The 19,996-nt window shown below is 38.0% G+C and overlaps 1 protein-coding gene across 1 annotated transcript in view; it reads right to left on the bottom strand.

Moving 5' to 3' along the window:
• Window positions 1–3,641: 3,641 nt before the first annotated feature.
• The window catches only part of GBE1 (glucan (1,4-alpha-), branching enzyme 1), a 289,368-nt gene continuing 273,013 nt past the window's right edge, over window positions 3,642–19,996 (bottom strand). The window contains exons 15-16 of the mRNA XM_014536264.1: window positions 15,461–15,578; window positions 3,642–5,494 (exon numbers count right to left, since the gene is read on the bottom strand). Of these exons, the coding sequence (XP_014391750.1) occupies window positions 5,438–5,494; window positions 15,461–15,578 (175 nt within the window). The 3' untranslated portion in view covers window positions 3,642–5,437. The remainder of the gene's footprint in view (window positions 5,495–15,460; window positions 15,579–19,996) is intronic.

Raw genomic sequence — 19,996 nt, 5'->3', positions numbered from 1 at the left:
CATAAGAATAAAGGAGACAGTGACTCTGTGTGTATGTGGAGGCGGGGGGACCTCTATATCATGATTGGTTTTAATCAATAGTTGACAACATGGCTAGAGGCATTTGTGAAATGAAATTACATGCAGTGTTTTTCATCATTTATATTACTGGAGTGAATAGAAAGTGACACTACAAACTCAGTTAAAAAATCCCTCGTGAACATAAATAAAGAAGTAATAAAGGTATTTCATTTCCTTCCTCTTCATTTTCTAAAGTTAAAATATAAAACACTAACAGCCAAATAATTTGAGGTGAGAAATGTTCTAAAGGAATTGAAACATATACTGCATTTCTTCCAAAATTTGTAAAACTCAGTTAAATACAAGTAAAATTGCTTATTTAGATTTGGGTGCTCATAATACAGTCAGAAAAATATCTAAAATAGAGTATGGGTATCAAACAGAGATCAAGTGATTCATTAGTTCAAGATAAATGTTGAAATTAGTAAGCTTTGTGGGTTTTCATTTTACTCACAGATTATATATGTACTAGAGATCCGTTGCATGAAATTCTTGCACAGGTAGGGTCCCTAGGTCGGGCCAGTGATCAGGTTCCCCATTTCCAGCCTCCACACCTTCTCCTTCCCTTGCTCCCTCAGCACCCCACCACTGCCACCGCTGGTCGCCTGCCATGTTCTGTGCCACCCCCTGATGGTCAGCGTATGTCATAGTGAGCGATCGAACTCCTGGTCTCCCCACTGAACTCCTGAGGGGACAATTTGCATATTAGCCTTTTATTATATAGGATGTCTGTGTGTATTCACATACCCCTATGTATGCTATAAATACATGCCTGTTGAATGGACTTAATCATTCAGCCACAGATTTCTCTTTCCTCTATTACCTTACATAAGTGTGCACAATGGGAACACACCTCATTTAATTTATATCCTCATGTAGCAAAGTAATTTAGCTACATGGACTTCTTAGTGTGGGTACTGTCATCCCTGGGTATCACTGTGGGATTGGTTCCAGAGCCCCCTGTGGATAGCAAAACCAGGATGCTCCGGTCCCTTAGTGGGAACTCTGTATGTGTGCATGTGGAACCCGTGAGTAGAGGACAACTGCACTAGACAACTGTGGAGAATGCATGCCAATGGTTGACCTCTCTCCCTTCTTTAAGAAATTAATATTTAGCTATGCAAACATTACTTAATGAAAATGTGTTTTTCTGATTATAGACTTTTAATCCCCCCCCAAAAAAACAAAAAATGGGCCAAACTGTTTCTAACCCCTGAGCTGTGCTTTGCATTCTCGTTTCCTCTGCCATTTATTCCTTCTGCTGCAGTGCATACTGGGCTGAGAGCGGAAGGGGAAAGGGTAAGAAACAGACCCTCAACGCCTGGATGATGCACCTCACAGGAGGGTGTCTGTGGCCATTTCACTTCATATTCGGTTGATATTACCCTATTAGTTACACCAAGAGGTCGTTAACATCCATCCACAAACCTGAGTTATAGTGCAAGTGTGAGGGTAGCTGACACTGATTGCAGGGGAATGGAATTCACTGTGACATCCCAGTGAACTCAGAGAAAAAGCCAAAATGAGCAAAAGAGAGCACTGATGATGTAGTCATCTGGAGTGCTGGAGGAAATGCAGAGCCCCCTCCGCTGGACGGCAGCTCACACACCCCTGCCTGGGAGAGGGCAGGTCACTCAGTGTGGAGCACTGAAGGCCAGACAGGCGGTGGGGCCCTGGGTTCCTGACAACAGATTTGGGAGCTCTCTCCACACAGTGACTCACCATCCATGTAGATGTTGATCGAATAATAGCCTTTATCAAACCTACAACAATGACTTTCTCCTTTTTCCTTTTCCTTTAGCTGTCTTATAACCCTGGATGAGAACTAAAAGTCAACTGGGTGCTTTCTAAATTGAGGCACCGGGAGTAAAGAGCTGTAACTTGAATGAGGTTTTCTGCCCCTTACATTACACTGTTCTATTGGAACACAGTGCAGGCTTCGAGGGGAAGTGGTCTACACAGCACACATGGGCCAGATCACCTCCGAATGGCATGCCTTTTAGCATAAACATACCTATCACAAACTACATTTTTTCATGTAAGTAAACATTACATTCTTTGCATACTTTTTGCCAAGAGTTAAAATCCAGATGTAATGTTTTAAATTAGAGACAAAAACACTTAGAGCTACTGTATCTTCATTTTCGCACACTACCAATTAAGAAATTCTGCCCTAAAGTTTAAATGTTTCTCTGCAATTCTCTACAAATCACCATTAATAAGATAATAGAGCAGAAAAATAAGTAGGGAGTTCATTTGATTTCTTCCCCCCTGAAGGCCGGCTTTAGTGGGAAAATTTATCTACATTTCCATTCTAACACATTGTGAATGATAAATGAACTCTACTGAATAAAGGACATGAAATTGCTATGCCTTAGATTTTTATTTTCTTTCATCAAAATATTCTACCTAGCAGAGTTCATAGCTCAGCGCATATCTCCATACAAGAAATATAGAGAGTAATGAAACCCACGATTCTAAAGAATCCCCGTTTAGGACATGATGCAAAAAAGGCAAAAACAAAGAGCCTGAGACATGCAAGTCCCGCCCAAAAGCCACTTCACTGCTCTGTTTTCTATTGGGCATATCGGCTCTGGCTCCTTCTAAACAAGAAGGGCAACAGGAAACCAATTTATGTTGCTTTCATCACCAAGTTCAATGGCTGCAGGACCCCAGACAGTGAAAAGATACTTGCCCTGAAGCTACAAGTGGAACACAACACAAAACTCTTTATCGCTTTCACTAGGTCTGTCTGTTCACTCCTCTGTATTATTTGAAGAATAGGTTCCTTATTCAGACAACCTCCTGTATAGAGCCCTGATGGGTGACAAATGTTCACTTGGTATTGCTAAGGGGAGGGCTCCAGACAGAGGAGAAAATACCTGGATTCTTTTAGTTGCCATCAGAAACATCAATTTATTGTCACTGGTTATTTTTTGAACTTGAGAAACATGGTGGCTAAATCCCTCACTTTATGTAAGAGATGAATATGGCAGCCAGGAACAGGGCAAAGTGAGAAGCATCAAATGTACAGCAAAGAAAATATGAAAGGAATCGACCCTCAGAGTTCAAGTGTTATAAAGTGGAAAGGATTCTAGAAAAAATGTTTACAATTTGCTATTTGACTATTAAAAATCATGGTATTTTCTGAGTAAACTACTATCAAACTAAAACACTAAGCCTCAGTAGCATTAAGGGTAATTCTACTTTGGATAATATTTACTAGCACTCGCTTGATAATATTAGAACATGATGAAAAGAAGTCTGTAGTCATCTGTGTTTTCTAGAACATAAAAAATTAAAAATACTTATTTTGAAAGACTCGCCAAAGATAGATCACTCTCACTTTTTATGATAATAAGTACATCAGAGAAAAGAAACATTATTATAAAATTTTGCATTTCTCTATTGCAATTATTGAAAATGTTTAACCAATAAAAAGAAAGAACTTCTCACATATGATGATGAGAATGTTACTGATTAAACAAGGAAGACCTAAAGTGAAATATACTACAACATTGACACGTTCTGTAAAAGCTGTCTGCTATGATAGATAAGAAAACACACACAACTTCATTCCATTTTGGATTCTTAATATTTTATTTGTTTGCATGTATTTTTATAATTCCTACCTAGCAATATCCATTGATTGTTCTTCGGGGGAGGGGTTGCTGGAGGAGGGCACTTGACAAAGGCAACTAATGTTCATTACATTGGTAACTTGGAACCATAGACTGTGAGATTTGAATAACATATTAGTAAGGTCAATAGATATCATGGAAATACAGCACATAATTATTCTGGTCCTTTTGACTTCACCACAGAAGTCACCAGGGGAAGAAAACAGGTTTAGGCATGAAGTAATATCTTGTCACTTTTAAAGAGCCATAATAGAGCATCTCTCTTAATACATGAGAAATTATAAACTAGAACACAAATAATCCTGGTTGTGTTATCAGTAGCAGGTACAGTGCCCAGCATGGCAGTGCTGCGACATTAGTGAAGTCCTAGCACGTAGCAGCATCAGCTTGCACTGCCGATTCTTTCAGGAAATCAAATGATTACTCTACTTTCACATTGAAGCAAATAACACGTTTCAGACCCATATTCAAGGCTTTATTGAAAAAAGTTATGAGGAAGATGGTTAACATATAGGCTTAGCTCTGAGCTCCTTTTGCCAATCTCTTCTATTACTGACCCAGTTTATAATAGAAAGACTGCTAAGTGCTCCTTACTAGCCACAAATATCAGACTAAAAACAAAAAGAGAAGCAGTCAGTACTAATGGAAAAGGAAAAAATTAGATCTTTAAAAAAGTAATAGACACTGTATGTCTGATAAGTACACTATAATTTCTTAGTTATGAATGAATTACCCATCAATGATTTTGAATCTGTGGCCTACTGTTTCATACTGAGGGGTAATTTCATGACTGAATATCCCACTGAGTCGAGATAGTTAATTCAGTGCACAGGTTTACAGCTGGAGAGTAGCTTAGATATCTCAGTTGGTTAATATGATTCAAGTTACAAAATAGTACCTAATGAAACAATATTATTAACCCTAGGCCTAGTCTATCATTCACGTGCATATTCGTGGGGAAGGTATCAGAAGTGAGATAGGCATTTTAATATTTGTTCTAAATCAACCCCACACTAGTACAGCAAAATAAACATTAGAAAAGGCAATCTTGCAATTATTTTTATTTGTTGAAAGTAAAAGACATTTTCTGAAATGTTACAACCTTCAGAAAGCCTGAATATCAGCACCTACCAAGATACTAAGTGAACAAGAGATCACAAAACTGAAAGCACTTATGAAAATGAAGCATGGATTAGCTCATATTAATGACTTTTATATTACCTATAATACATCTTAACTTTATAGTATGGCTACATATTTATTACATTATTTCTAAAGGTAGTTTGAAAAAAACATAGTGATAATCTCGGTACCTCTTAAGTTAGACCAAGAGATAACAGAACAAGTAAAGCCTCCTAATATCCATCTTAAGAAAATACTGGATCATCCACCAGAAATAATCATACATGACACATGATTCAAATCAGAATTTAAAAACATCAAATAACTGACCAGGAAAGTAATGTTGTTTTAAGACATTATATATAATACTTCATTTAAGAATTCTAGCTGCTTAGATATCTAGAAAATATAGTCTAAAATGCCTGAAATTTCCCCTCTACTTCTTCAAGAAAAGTTTGACATTCATTTGCATAAACCTATTTTTTAATTTCTGACATCTGACGTTTTGGCTAGGCACTACATTTTGAAGAGCTTCTACATTATAAACTATGTGACAACGAGAACAGGAAAACAAAACACACATCTTTCCCTGGCGGAGCTGAAATCCGGGCTCTTCAGTTGGGCAGATCCACATTCTGAAGGATGAGGGCCACTCGGCTTGGAATGTACACCTAGGTCAACACAAGCATGTCAGTGCAATTGAAAGAAATACTGAATGTTATGTCATTAAGTTAAGAGGTATGATGCTCTCTCACAGATGCTTAAAGTTAGAGTTACCCGTACAATGTTGCAGCCTCTGAGGAGACTCAATGCCACCTTTCCAACCGTTCTGTCACACTGTCTAGATTCTAGATTTAAAGCAATCGCCACTAGAGGGCTCCATACGCTGTACAAAACCCAATATTCCCCAGACAGAGATATAAATGGCACTCATTGCTGTTCCAGCACCATGAGGTGGAAAAGGAAGGCTACCCTACAGGTCTATTCAGGTGAATAAAAGTAATATACAACACACTGTTTATCATCTTGTTTTCATTTTCTCCTATCATTTTAAGAACAAAAACTTAAAAGCAATATAAGGGACCCTAAGGGTATTTTAGGCCCTCACCAATTTAAGACAATCAAAAAGCTTGCTACTGCACTGAAAAAAGAATACCCGTCCTCTCCATGCCTGCAGAGTCCGGACACAGCTCCTTTTTGTATGCGCACATCCCTCGTCACGGCTCAGCACCACTTGTCTCTCTCCCCTTCCAGCCACAGGGCCTCTCAGTTCCTGAAACTCCCCACCCTGCCCTTCCTCTGGGCCTCTGCCATGCTGTGCCCTGTGCTCACAACACCCTGTACCTTGCTACTTCCTGATCTCCAGAATCCTGAAATATCCCAGCTCCCCGAGAGGTGTTTCTTGATAACACCAGATATGACAGTTTTTCCATTTCATTTTCCATCGCAGCACCATTTTTTATTTCTTAACACAATTTGTAACTTTTTTCAAGTTTATGATCAATTCTCCCCCACAAGACTCTGAGCTTTATGAGGGCAGAGACCATATGTCTTCATACTTCTCTTAGTAGTTGCCAAAAATTATTGGATGAAAGAAGAAATAATGAATAAAAGGATAAATGATTGTGAAATCAATATGGGAACTGTAGTCTTATGCATCTCAATTCTGCAAACGAACACAATGTTTTCCCTTACGGTTTCCATGATAAAGAACTCTTACAACTCTTTTTTTTAATACATTTTATTGATTTTTTACAGAGAGGAAGGGAGAGGGATAGAGATTTAGAAACATCGATGAGAGAGAAACATCGATCAGCTGCCTCCTGCACACTCCCCACTGGGTATGTGCCCGCAACCAAGGTACATGCCCTTGACCGGAATCGAATCTGGGACCCCTGAGTCTGTAGGCCAAACCGGCCAGGGCTCTTACAACTCTTTTAAAAAATCAAATAAACCAATATAGTTGTTTAGTTTTGATGAAAGCAACTTTAAAATGATGGCATTTTGAGAAACTTAAAATGTGAATTTAGTCCACTGTCTAAGGCAGTGATGGCGAACCTATGACACGCTTGTCAGAGGTGACACGCGAACTCATTTTTTTGGTTGATTTTTCTTTGTTAAATGGCATTTAAATATATAAAATAAATATCAAAAATATAAGTCTTTGTTTTACTATGGTTGCAAATATCAAAAAATTTCTATATGTGACACGGCACCAGAGTTAAGTTAGGGTTTTTCAAAATGCTGACACGCCGAGCTCAAAAGGTTCGCCATCACTGAATTAGGGAATAGTTTTTCTCATATTCAATGAAAAATAACATGATTTAGGAAATGATCATCATCATCTGAGAAAAACATCATAAATACAGTCATTGGGTAACTCAATGTCTCACAGTCTGATTTGCAATCCAGCGCTTCTAAGATAAATATTATAGCCCTGCAGTCATTAATTGAGGAGAAACCATGTATTTCAAAGCCACAATTTGTTTACCTAAAATTTACACATTATTTTTAAGGTCATATAGCTTTTAAACCTCATCACAATTTAATTACTGATGCAATCCCTCCCATTCACTATTTTCTCTTTGTGACAAAAGGAAGCTGGAGGTACCCATAAGCAAAGGAAGACTACTACCAATGATCCAGACAGATCCAGTCCAAAGAATGGCATATGTCCATAATCAAGCTATAGATTAAAGCAACACAGAATAAAGCAACTGAGGAGAAATAAAAGAAAACAATAGTCAAATTCAACCAATTCTCTCTTAAGTCTTATCAAAACAGGCCTCAATCAAAAGATAGTGTTCTGCCCTTTCAAAGGAGGTTGCCATGTCCTTACTCTTATTCTATGTTTAGTTTGGGGAATCAGAGTAATTAGATATAACTAATTAGTGGGATAGCAGGTTATAATCAGCATGGTTCTGAATTGCTTTGTTAGGAGTATTCTAAAACTGAAGACCAATCTACATTTCTCAATAGTATCAGAATTTCAGTTCCCTTAACATTAGAAACATTTCACTGATATTATATGGTCCCACATGCAGACAAAAGATTCTGATAAGTGCAAGTCTCCTGAGAAAGATGCAGTGAAACACCCAAGTCAGGCCCAGGACCAATATTGACAGGTCCCTACTCAGTGTGTGGTCAAGCAATGTATGAAGGCAGATCACTGACAGGTCATGTCAACCTCCTATGTGGATCCTATTCAGTTTTGGTATCTGTTTGAGTCATAACCTCATATTGATTTCTTTAATAATATTAAATAATAACTATAAACTGATCATTTAGAAACAATCTTAGCCTGTGATCTTTTGGTATTTAGCTGGCCCAAATTTAAAAGTAAAACAGAGGGATGACATAAAAAGTTCAATGTTTGCAATATGAGCATTGAGTTTTCCAATAATGCTCTAAGAACTCTCACTAAATGATGCCCGTCATTTTATGGAAGAAGCTTTATGATGCCCATTCCAGTCACATGACAGACCTCTTAAAACTATCTGCTCCAAAACCCTCAGTTAATAATTGTATAATATTAACTGGAATACTGTGTAATTACGGCATTTTTTCACTGTAGGGTTAATTACCAGATATATTATCAAAGGTCTTAGAGCAGCAGTTCTCAACCTGTGGGTCGCGACCATCGGAAAACACATATAGCATATCAGATATTTACATTACCATTCATAGTAGCATTATTACAGTTATGAAGTAGCAACGAAAATAATTTTATGGTTGGGGGTCACCACAACATGAGGAACTGTATTAAAGGGTCACAGCATTAGGAAGGTTGAGAACCACTGCAAGCCTTTAAAGATAGGCAACAGGAAAGAATTCCCCTAAGGGAGTGATTTTTTTAAACTCTGACTAAATATGAAATTTTGAGGTTTCTTTTTTTAAAAAATATATTTTATTGATTTTTTACAGAGAGGGAGAAGGACAGAGAGTCAGAAACATCAATGAGAGAGAAACATCGATCAGCTGCCTCCTGCACACCCCATCCCGAGGATGTGCCCGCAACCAAGGTACATGTCCTTGACCGGAATCGAACCTGGGACCCCTCAGTCCGCAGGCCAACACTCTATCTACTGAGCCAAACCAGCCAGGGCTGAGGTTTCTTTATTAGGGTTCCAAGTATATAAATCAGCTTTCTTAGTGGTTAGGAAATGACTACCAATTACACCAAAGGATTTAAGGTAATCAGAGCTAATCCTTATGATGAGACAACTACAGACATGCACAATTTGGGGGTTCTATAATTTAGTGCTAAGTACTGGCACTATAGCTTTCATTTTATAATTTTAATTCCAAAATGGTTTTGATTCATACAGCAATAGAAAAAATATGAACACACTTTAATATTTAACATAAATGTTTAAGTATATTTAAATATAAACTATTTATATTTAAGACATGTATATGAAAACCATCTAGTATGCATGTAACAGAAGATATATGCTAATAAACAAATTTACTATGCCCATTTATTAGCCATGAAGCCCTGAACACTTTGTAGCTAGGATCATATTATGAATGGCCATGAATTTCATTTTTTCCAGCTATATTTATATATAATCCACTCTTCACAAGAAACCAGAATGCCACAGTATAATCCAATTCGTTAATTAGAGTCACAGTGCATACTAATCTACCCAGTGATTTTTGACTACCTTACTGACTTAATCACTATACCAACCATTAATATGGTTAAAAAAATAACTGATCGCCGGGCCGGCTTGGCTCAGTGGTTGAGCATCGACCTATGAACAAGGAGGTCATGGTTTGATTCCAGTCAGGGCATATGCCCGGATTGTGGGCTTGATACTCAGTGTGCAGTGTGCAGGAGGCAGTCAGTCAATGATTTTCTCTCATCGTTGATGTTTTTCTCTCTCTCTCCCTCTTCCATCCTCTCTGAAATCAATAAAAAATATGTTAAAAAACAACAACTGATAACATAATAATATACTGTACTATGGCATCCAGGAAAAGTAGTATCTTCATCTAGAATCATAATTAAATTGCAAAAATCCTATCAATAAAAGCCTAATATGCTAAGTGTACAATCATCCAGTCTTCCACTCAACCAATCAAAGCGTAATATGCTAATGATATGCTAAGGCTGCTCAACCGCTTGCTATGATGTGCACTGACCACTAGGGGGCAGACAGTCAACCGGTCGACCAGTTGCTATGACGTGCACTAACCACCAGGGGGTAGACGCTCCAACTGGTAGGTTAACTTGCTGCTGGTGTCCGACTGATAGGGACTGAGTTAGATGGACTCAACTGGTAGGTTAGCTTGCTGCTGGTGTCCGGCCGATTGGGACTGAGTGAGATGGACAGGACACGCCCTGGAGCCCTCCCGCAGTCCCTCTCTGGCTGGCCAACCTCTCACAATCCAGGCTGAGGAACCCCCTCCCTGAGTACACAAATTTTATGCACCAGGACTCTAGTTAATTACATAAAAAGGTGTGAATTTTTGAAAACAGAATATTTAAAAATAATTTTAAGTAAAAAATAATTTAAAGGCTAATTTACAAATTTTCTTAGAAATTGTTCAATTTACCAATAGCACATAATAGAAGGGTGAGAACATTATTCAATGAAAAGTTCATTAGATCCATGTATATTTGTTATATACAAAACATTTCAAAATATTTTGAACAATATGAGTAACAAAAAATAATTTTAATTTTCATGAGCACGCTTTAGTTCATAACATATGCTCTAAGAAAAAATATTCTAATTCATATTTTGTACTAAGATTATCAGAAAAGTCCTATAATAACTATTTCTATATAGAAATATATAGTATCTTTTCTAGGTTAGAAATATTAAACAGAGTAAACTCTAAGAAGTTTGATATTTTTTGTCTGAAAAAACTAAACATTTTCATAATTTTGGACAGAGTAAAAGACATTGCCCAACTGCTAAGTTGTAGTTTCAATTCTTACAGCTGAAGGACAATAAAAATGATGTATCTATGCCAACCCCCATATTTAAACCAAAAGTCTACTTCTGAACCCTCAAATTTAGAATAGGAATACAGTAGTCTCCCTTATCCATGGCTTTGCTTTCTGCAATTTCAATTACCAGCAGTCAACCGTGGTCCAAGAGTATTAAATGAAAAATTCCAGAAATAAACAATCAAAAATTTTAAATTATACACCATTCTGAGTAGCGCGATGAAATCTCCCACCATCGTTCTCCATTTCCCTTGGATGTGAATTATCCCTTTGTCAGCATCTGCAGGCTGTATGCGGTATATACTTCCTGCCCATTAGTCACTTAGCTGTCTTGGTTATCACATGACTGTGGCAGTATCACAGTGCTAGTGTTCAAGTACCCTTTATTTTACTTAATAATGCCCTTAGGTGCAAGAGTAGCAATGTTGGCAATTAGGAGAGGCCAGTGAGAAGCAGTGAAGTGCTTCCTTTAAACAAAAAGATGAGTACAGTACAATAAGATATTTTGAGAGAGACCACATTCACGTAACTTTTATTACAGTACTAGAGGCCCGGTGCATGAAATTCATGCATGGGTAGGGTCCGTAGGCCTGGCCAGTAATCAGGGCTGATCTGTGTGGTGACTGGCGGGGCAATTGGGGCCCCACTGGCACCCGCCTTGACCGGAAATTAACCCAACAAAGATGGTGGTTAATTTGCATAGGTAGGCTCCAAGAGGAGGAGCAAAGCCTGACGGCTCCGGCTCCGGGGCCAGCTCCGGCTGGAGCCCGGCCAGAGTGAAGGCCTGGGTCCCAGGTGCCAGAGGCAAACCAGTGCCAGCAGCCAAGGGAAGGGAAGGCCTATTGCACGAATCTCTTCGTGCAACAGGCCTCTAGTATATATTATTGTTACTCTCTTAGTTTATCATAAATATGTACGTGTAGGAGAAAACATAGCATAGAGTGTTTGGTACTATCTGTGGCTTCAGGCATCCACTAGGGTCTTGGAATGCATGCCTGTGATTAAGAGAGGACTACTGTACACAGATCTGCTTCTTAACGATAAGGAGCCTACCTGGGAAAGTAATAAATGCTAAAACTGTTGCTTTATTCACTTTTCACCATTGATGCTGTTTGAGTTACTGTAAAGGGATCTAATTCATTTCACTTCAGGTTCAATAATATCTGTTCTTCCATTTGTGTCATGAAATTTGAATTTATGCACCAGAGAAGAGAAAGAAAGCATCCTCCCCCCCTTACCCCCACCCCCGCCCCCTGGCTCCAGTGCAGTGATGTATCAGTTCCTGTATCAGGAACCAAAATATAAAGAAATGATTATGCTAAAATGGAATTTCCCATAATGGCCAGTAAAGCAGAATGGAGAAGTTCTGCCCTATTGCCTCTTGGCATCTGTGAGATTCTCTGACTTAACAAACGCGCTTCAGCAGCAGCACACCTGCACGCCTCTGCTCTGTGTCCACTGAGGGAGCATGCGCAGAGGGAGCTGGCTGGCGCGCGCTGCTGCAGCGGGTCTGGCGATTTTAAGATTCCTTCCTGCCTTTTGGTTGCTATCTTTGAAAACAGATTTGATACTTATTCAGCAGATCCCTTGGATTATTGAGCTTATAAATTAAGCTTTAGCCAATACTGTGTACTAGTTATGATGGACAGAACCTTCATGAAGGGATGTTATACTTTTGTCCCTCTTTCCAGTTATTCTAGGCACATGGGAGGCAGAAGTGACCTGGTGATGAAATGAAACCTATAGCACTCTGGTCGTGGGCAAGAAACTTGACTTGATCCCAGCACACACGAATCAGTTCCATTATAAGGAGGCATTCTTATAAGAGGCATGGTTTTTAATGCCGTTCTTTCCTCTGGCTCTTCGAAGGAAAAGTCTGGCGAGAAGAAACCTGTTTTATTGGATGTTCTGGTCTATTTGTGGTCCTGTATTCTCACATTGAAACTAGTGATCACTTCCTCTGGAGCCTAAAGACATTTAAATGAGTAATTTCCTGAAGCACCTGCCATCTCTGAGAATAAGGCGCCACTTCTGCAGGGAAGACACAGCTCATCTTCACCTTTCAGACCCGTGGGATGGATCACAATCCTGTTACCTGCAGTGGATAAATTCTCTCCATTCTGTTTCTCAGGTGCTTGCCATGCTGTATCTCTCCACCTGTTATTGAGACATGTGTATTCTCCATCCCACCTGCCAATTTAGAACTGCACATTTCATACTTGCAAGATCAATGCAATTAGTGCTTGAAAAGGAATCTCCTGGCTGTTCCTGCCAGTAGTTAGTTGGCTTGTTTTAATTATGACAGCATATCTCTGCTCTTACAAAAATGAAAGGATGCCAAGATAGTCTGTGCCCACCCCCAAAGGCTGTGAGCCCTCACTTAAAGATAATAATTTCCACAAAGCTGAGGTCTTCTTAATTGCATGTCTTCAAGGCACCTAGTTATCTTGACATACTTAAAATACCTAAAAATGACTGAATAGCCATGATAATAACAACTTTAAAATGCATGTGCAATAGCATTTTGCAGTTTCCAAAAAGCTTGGCAGTGCTAATGAATTTATGCCTCCTAAGAATCTTTTGCTGTAGGGAGAATACTCTTACTAATCCTCATTATACAGATGAGGGAAACTGAGGCACAAGAAGGTTAAAATATTCAAGTTCTCATAGCCAGTAAATGGCAGACTGGGGGCTTGATCCTAGGTTCTCTGGTGTTTTCAGTAAAGAATTTCATTACATAAAATTTTGCTGTCTGAATCTTTCTCTTTTCTGTCTAGTTTATCTGGTTCAAGTTCAGCTTTCTCACAAACAGTTGCTGCTTCTGTGTGATTCCTCTGTACAAGATGAATTACCTTCCCCAACCCGCCAGAGGTCGCTAACTCTTGGTTTATTTCAGAGCTTAAAGATAGTTTTCTTACTCATTTCAGAAACTGTTTTTGTCACTCTTGGTTTACATAGCAAAATTGAACGTTCTGACAAACTATAGCCCTCCCCCTGAAAAATGCATAGGTACCTATATTTATATCTAAAGACATATCAGTATCACCACCACCACCCATATGCACACACATATACTTAAGGCAACACCTACATCTCCTGTGGCCATTGCACTTTCTTCAGAGCTTTTACTCAATGACTTCATCTTGCCCTTTTCATTTATTTCATGCCACTGTCTTTGGAACATCAATTTTGTATTTAATGTGGTGGTTTACAAAGTGAGGTGCTGGCACCACTTTAAGAGGTGGAACTAGTCCAGTTGGTGTTGCTCAGTGGTTGAGCATTGACCTATGAACCAGCAGGTCACAGTTGGATTCCCGGTCAGGGCACATGCCCAGGTTGCAGGCTCGATCCCCAGGAGGGAGTGTGCAGGAGGCAGCCAATTGATGATTCTCTCATCATTGATGTTTCTATCTCTCTCTCCCTCTCCCTTCCTCTTTGAAATCAATAAAAATGTATATTAAAAAAGAGGAGGGAATATAGTAGCAAAATGAGGAAGTTAGGGTCCCACACAGATTCTCCTGCTTGACTTAAACTTTGAAAAATGAAAGAATTTAACAGCTATAATAAAGCTATCTATACATTTTAGATATATCCTGGCCTCGTGAAACTAAAACAAATCTTAATCCAAGACCTCCTATGGTGAAAACAATGCAGATCTGAGACAAAGAAATGGAAGAGGGGGGAGGAAGATGGTGAGAGAGAGAAGCAGGAATATGACTCGTCAGGAAAAGAAAAAATATAGACCAGGTGCATGTGGAGTTGAGCTTATTATCTGGCAATAATGTAGAATTCTTTCAGATCTGGAAAGTTTCTAAATTATACATTTTAGAAAGAACTTAAACCTAGTAGTTTGAAGCAATATTCTTTTATTTATGTTAATAACACAAAGTGAAAATTAGTTACATAATTGAATGCTTTCCTCCATAATATGAAGAAACCAGATAATTTTATAAATGGAATGAATTCAGTCTCTGACTGACGGCATGAAAGAAAAAAAATATATTTTTCTTGATTCTTTTAAGCTGTTTTAAATTAAACTTCATTAGACAGTCAAAAATGTAGAAATCTGGTTAATATTATAGAGAAAGCAAGAACAGACAGAAAGTAAACTGTAGCATTAAAAATAGAAATGTTCATAATAGAAAAGATTTTTCGCCCTAACTGGTTTGGCTCAGTGGATAAAGCGTCAGCCTGCGGACTCAAGGGTCCCAGGTTCGATTCCGGTCAAGGGCATGTGCCTTGGTTGCAGGCACATCCCCAGTGGGGAGTGTGCAGGAGGCAGCTGATTCATGTTTCTCTCTCATCGATGTTTCTAACTCTCTATCCCTCTCCCTTCCTCTCTGTAAAAAATCAATAAAATATATTTTAAAAAAAAGAAAACATTTTAAAATGCCTTTCTCTTATTTTTTGAGAAATAATTTTCAATCCTATCAAATTCAAGCTTTCGCAATTGTCCACCAAATGTCCCTTCCCATGTTTTCCAAAACCCAATCCAGTCGAGGACCACACATTGCATTTGGTTTTTGAGCACAGTTATCCTTTCCCACTCGCCCCACCACCAAATTTTTGCATGTTGCTTACTTGTTGAAAATTTATCTCTTTGGACATAAACATCACTTTTAAAATAAAGGATTAAATTTGAATGCAATGAAGATATCTTAAAAACCTTACTTACCAAGAGAGAATGGGGAAGCCCATTATGTTGGAAAGCTTCAGAAAAGAAATCTGTATTGTGGTCCAATCTCTGGTGTCCTCCATATTCTGCCTCATCTGAATCAAGCACAATTTTGAATGTATGGTTCTTAAGGAATCAGACCGGTTTCAGGAGTAGAATGAGACATGGTAAAATATGTTCTCAGACAGCAATTTAAAAGTGTGTACTCTGAACACTGTGAAATCATAATTTGTGCTAAATACGCATTCCTATTAGATTTTGGAGATTCTCCTGTTTGAAAAGGGCTTCATAGATACCTAGTCCACACCCCGATGGGATCCTTGTTATCCTCTTACCACAGCTCATCTCCTGCTCATCTAGCCTGGGCCTGAATGTACTATTCATGGGGAATCTATATCTCTCTTAGTGCAATCCATTCCATTTGTTAGAAATTCTCCACCAAGAACAGCAATTTTACTGCTTGGGATTATTTCTACCCAGAAAATCTATAAGGAATAAGTTCAAAATATAGTAACCATTCAAATATTTAATAATAGTTATGTTATCTCCATGTGTTTTATATCTATCTATCTATCTATCTATCTATCTATCTATCTATATATTAGTAACTACATATTAAATATAACCTCAGAACCTTTGATCAGCCCTCATTTGGTAAGGCTTTTTAGTTCTTCCCATTTCTGAATTAATTCTAGTTTTCCAGATCTTGGTTAAGGTGAGGAACACAGAAGTGAACCAAGTGTCCATGTGTGGTCTGAAGAGTTCAACCAAGCGAGCTAACTCCTCCCAGTGGTCACAGGCAGCACATTGCTAATAACACAAAAGATCATGTAAAGATACTATCCATCACGCCACAGGAGGATTCATGATGCAATCACATGATCTTGCTAGAATTTAACATTTGGTTCTTCATTGAGTTATTAAGCATGTTAGAATTACCCTATTTACAACAAAACAAACTATGGTTATGTTCAAATTTATTATGCTCAGAATATCTCGACTTGACACTTTGACACAAAATTCCACAAGAAAATGTAATAGGTACTTAAATTTATTTTTTAAAATTGAATTTATTGGGGTGACATTGGTTAATAAAATTATATGTTTCAGATGTACAATTCTGTAATATATCATCTGTATATTGTATTATGTGTTCACTACTCAAAATCAAGTCTCCTTCCATCACCATTTACCGCCCCCCCATACCCTTTCCTACTTCCTCCCACCTGTTATCTGTGTCTATGAGTTTTTTTGTTTGTTATGTTTTGCTTAATCTCTTCACCTTTCTCTCCCCTCAGACAGCTGTCAGACTGTTCTCTGTATCTATGAGCTTATTTTTATTTTACTTCTTGGTTTACTTTGTTCATTATATTCCACATATAAGTGAAATCATACGGTTCTTGTCTTTCTCTGACTGGCTTATTTCACTCAGCATAATACTAATAATCTCCAGGTCCACCCATACTGAGAAATCTTAAATTTCTTTAGCCTAAGGAGGGATATAAATAGGTTTAAGTATTTTGTATGTTTTTTTCTGGTATATAAATCTGTAATTTCAGAAATGTTTGGATATTTTTATTATAGCAAAATTATCACTTTAAGAGTACATGTAGGTAACAAACAATGACCATCACTGTCATGCCTAGGGAACCCTGTTTAGGTAGGAGATTCAGATGGACTTGCTTATAGGAACTTTGCTGGGACTGGTGGCTCCATTTCAATCAATCCAGGTCAGCCTGCTCTGATTCAAATTCAAATGGATAATCAACACATTAGTGTGTTTAAAGAAGACACACGCAGAGAAATAGAGAGAGATTGAGATTCAAAAGATGACTACTAGGCACAGGCACATTCTAAAGTCACTAAACATAGCTAGAAATAAATTGAACACACCAATTTATTTAGTGGTAAAATATGAGTAGTGAAAATAAGTAATTGGAGATACAGTAAATAAATGAAGCATTGTGGAATGAAAGGACTACTAAAACAAGTTTAGCTTCCGTTCTTCATCCTAGTTAATGAAATACTTATACAAATCTTCAAATAGCAAAAAAAGTCATAACCGGTTTGGCTCAGTGGATAGAGTGTCGGCCTGTGGACTGAAAGGTCCCAGGTTCGATTCCGGTCAAGGGCATGTACCTTGGTTGCGGGCACATCCCCAGTAGGGGGTGTGCAGGAGGCAGCTGATCCATGTTTCTCTCTCATCGATATTTCTAACTCTTTATCCCTCTCCCTTCTTCTCTGTAAAAAATCAATAAAATATATTTAAAAAAAATAAAAGCAAAAACATAACCATTGCTGGTTAACAACGTAGATTATTGGTAGCAATGTCAGAAGAAAGCAAGTTTAACATTAAAAGCAGCAGATCCCAATCTGCGGGATGATCGTCACTGTTAGTTGGGTTATTATAAGGGCCTCACCAAATGAGGGATTATGTTATTACAAGGGAGTGGAAATCTACAGGAGCATTAGGCATTGTCTGAAGACTAAGTTATGTTATTATACACATTTGATACTATATTTTACATAATGTACATTTTTTGATTAATAAGATATAGATTCATTGAAAAGACAGAATTTATACTGTTTTTGCCTATATAATCTCTCAATCAAGGAGAAATTGTTCTTTTAGAAAACTGTTATATAAGGATCCATTGCTTTTTGACATTGAAAGGGATCATCATACTAAAAATGGTTAGAATCTACTGACTTAATATATGTAATTTGTAGCCATAAAGGAAAAGCTTTCAAAACCCATAATGAAAGTTTCAAAACATCAGTTTAGACCTATTTCTCTGATCTATAATTTGAAGAAAAATGTTGCTGTGGCCATTTTTGGAATTACCCAGCCCTCTGTGTATGGTATTACCTAGGGAACACAATAACTTCCTTTAGAAAATGCAACCCTTAATTCCAGAAAGTCTAATGATTTAAAATACTTATTCAAAGTAATGATTATGAAAGAGCATAATCATTATAAATTACTACCACATATCATTCAGGTATCAGGAAAATGCCATCTTTCCAGAACATTGCTTAAAACAAAAATTTTTAAATAGGTTATTTGAGGAACTGGATATTTTTTCCCTATTCTCTCATTCAGGCAGTACTTCACTATCCCCTGTGGTCGATAGCCTGAGGCTAATCAAGTCTGAGTGGAAATGGGACTGTAGACAGAGGCAGGTCTCTGAAGGCCTTGAGTCTTTGCCTGATTTAATACCTAGCTAGGAAAAGCAAATCCTGGTGCACATCTTGGTCCTTTCCAAAGATACCCAGCCCCAGCAGAGGAAGCCAGAAGCTGTAGATTGCTGACAGCTCCAAACAGGGTACTCAGGGTCAGTCACAAACAGTGTTTAATATTGTCCTGTGCTAGAGGTTGGGAGACATAGCAGATCTACCTAATACACAGACACAAACACAAACACGCAGCCAAAATAGGGAGACAAAAAAAAAGGCCCCAAATGAAAGAAAAAGAGAATTCTCCAGAAGAAGAGCTACATGAAATGGAGATAAGAAATTTATCAGACATAGAGTTCAGTATAATGATGGCAAAGATGCTCAACAACATGAGAAAAGATATAGTAACTATGAAGAATGACATAGCACTAATAAAGAACACATTGGAAGGAATACACATCAGACTAGGGACAGCCAAGGATCTGATCAGTGAATTAGAAGACAGGGTAAAAAAACCCCACTAAATCAGATAATCAAAAAGAAAAAAAAACAATAAATAAAACAGGAAGGCAGCTTAAGGGAGCAGTGGGACACATGAAATGTAACAATATTTTCATAATAGGTGTGCCAGAAGGAGAAGAAAGTAAGCAAGGGATAAAGAACATGTTTGAAGAAATTATGCAGAAAACTTCCCTAACCTGGTGAAGGAAAAAATCACACAAGTTCAGGATATACAGAGTGTCCCAAGCAAGAAGAATCTGAACAGGCCCACACCCAGACACATATTTAAAATGCCAAAAATTAAAGACAAAGAGAGAATCTTAAAGGCAGCAAGATAAAAGGAAACTGTTACCTACAAAGGAGCTCCCATAAGGCTGACACCAATTTCTCATAGACACATATTTAAAATGCCAAAAATTAAAGACAAAGAGAGAATCTTAAAGGCAGCAAGATAAAAGGAAACTGTTACCTACAAAGGAGCTCCCATAAGGCTGACACCTAATTTCTCATCAGAAACTCTACAGGCCAGAAGGAAATGACATGAAGTATTCAAGGTAATGAAAAGCAAGGATCTGAAACCAAGATTACTATATCCATCAAGGCTATCATTCAAAATAGATGGTGAAATAAAGAGTTTCCCAGACACACAAAAAAAAAAAGTTAAAGGGGTTTATTCCCACTAAACCAGCACTGCAGGAAATACTAAAGGGACTGTTGTGATGAGAAAAAGAAATAGAGAGAGAAACCTAGGCATACAGAATTAAAATGGCAATAAATAAGTACCTATCTTGCCCTAACCGGTTTGGCTCAGTGGATAGAGCGTCAGCCTGCGGACTGAAAGGTCCCAGGTTCGATTCC

Source organism: Myotis brandtii, unplaced genomic scaffold (assembly GCF_000412655.1).
Source record: "Myotis brandtii unplaced genomic scaffold, ASM41265v1 scaffold159, whole genome shotgun sequence".
In the NCBI taxonomy this organism is placed as follows: domain Eukaryota; kingdom Metazoa; phylum Chordata; class Mammalia; order Chiroptera; family Vespertilionidae; genus Myotis; species Myotis brandtii.
This window is presented reverse-complemented; position numbering and strand designations above follow the sequence as displayed.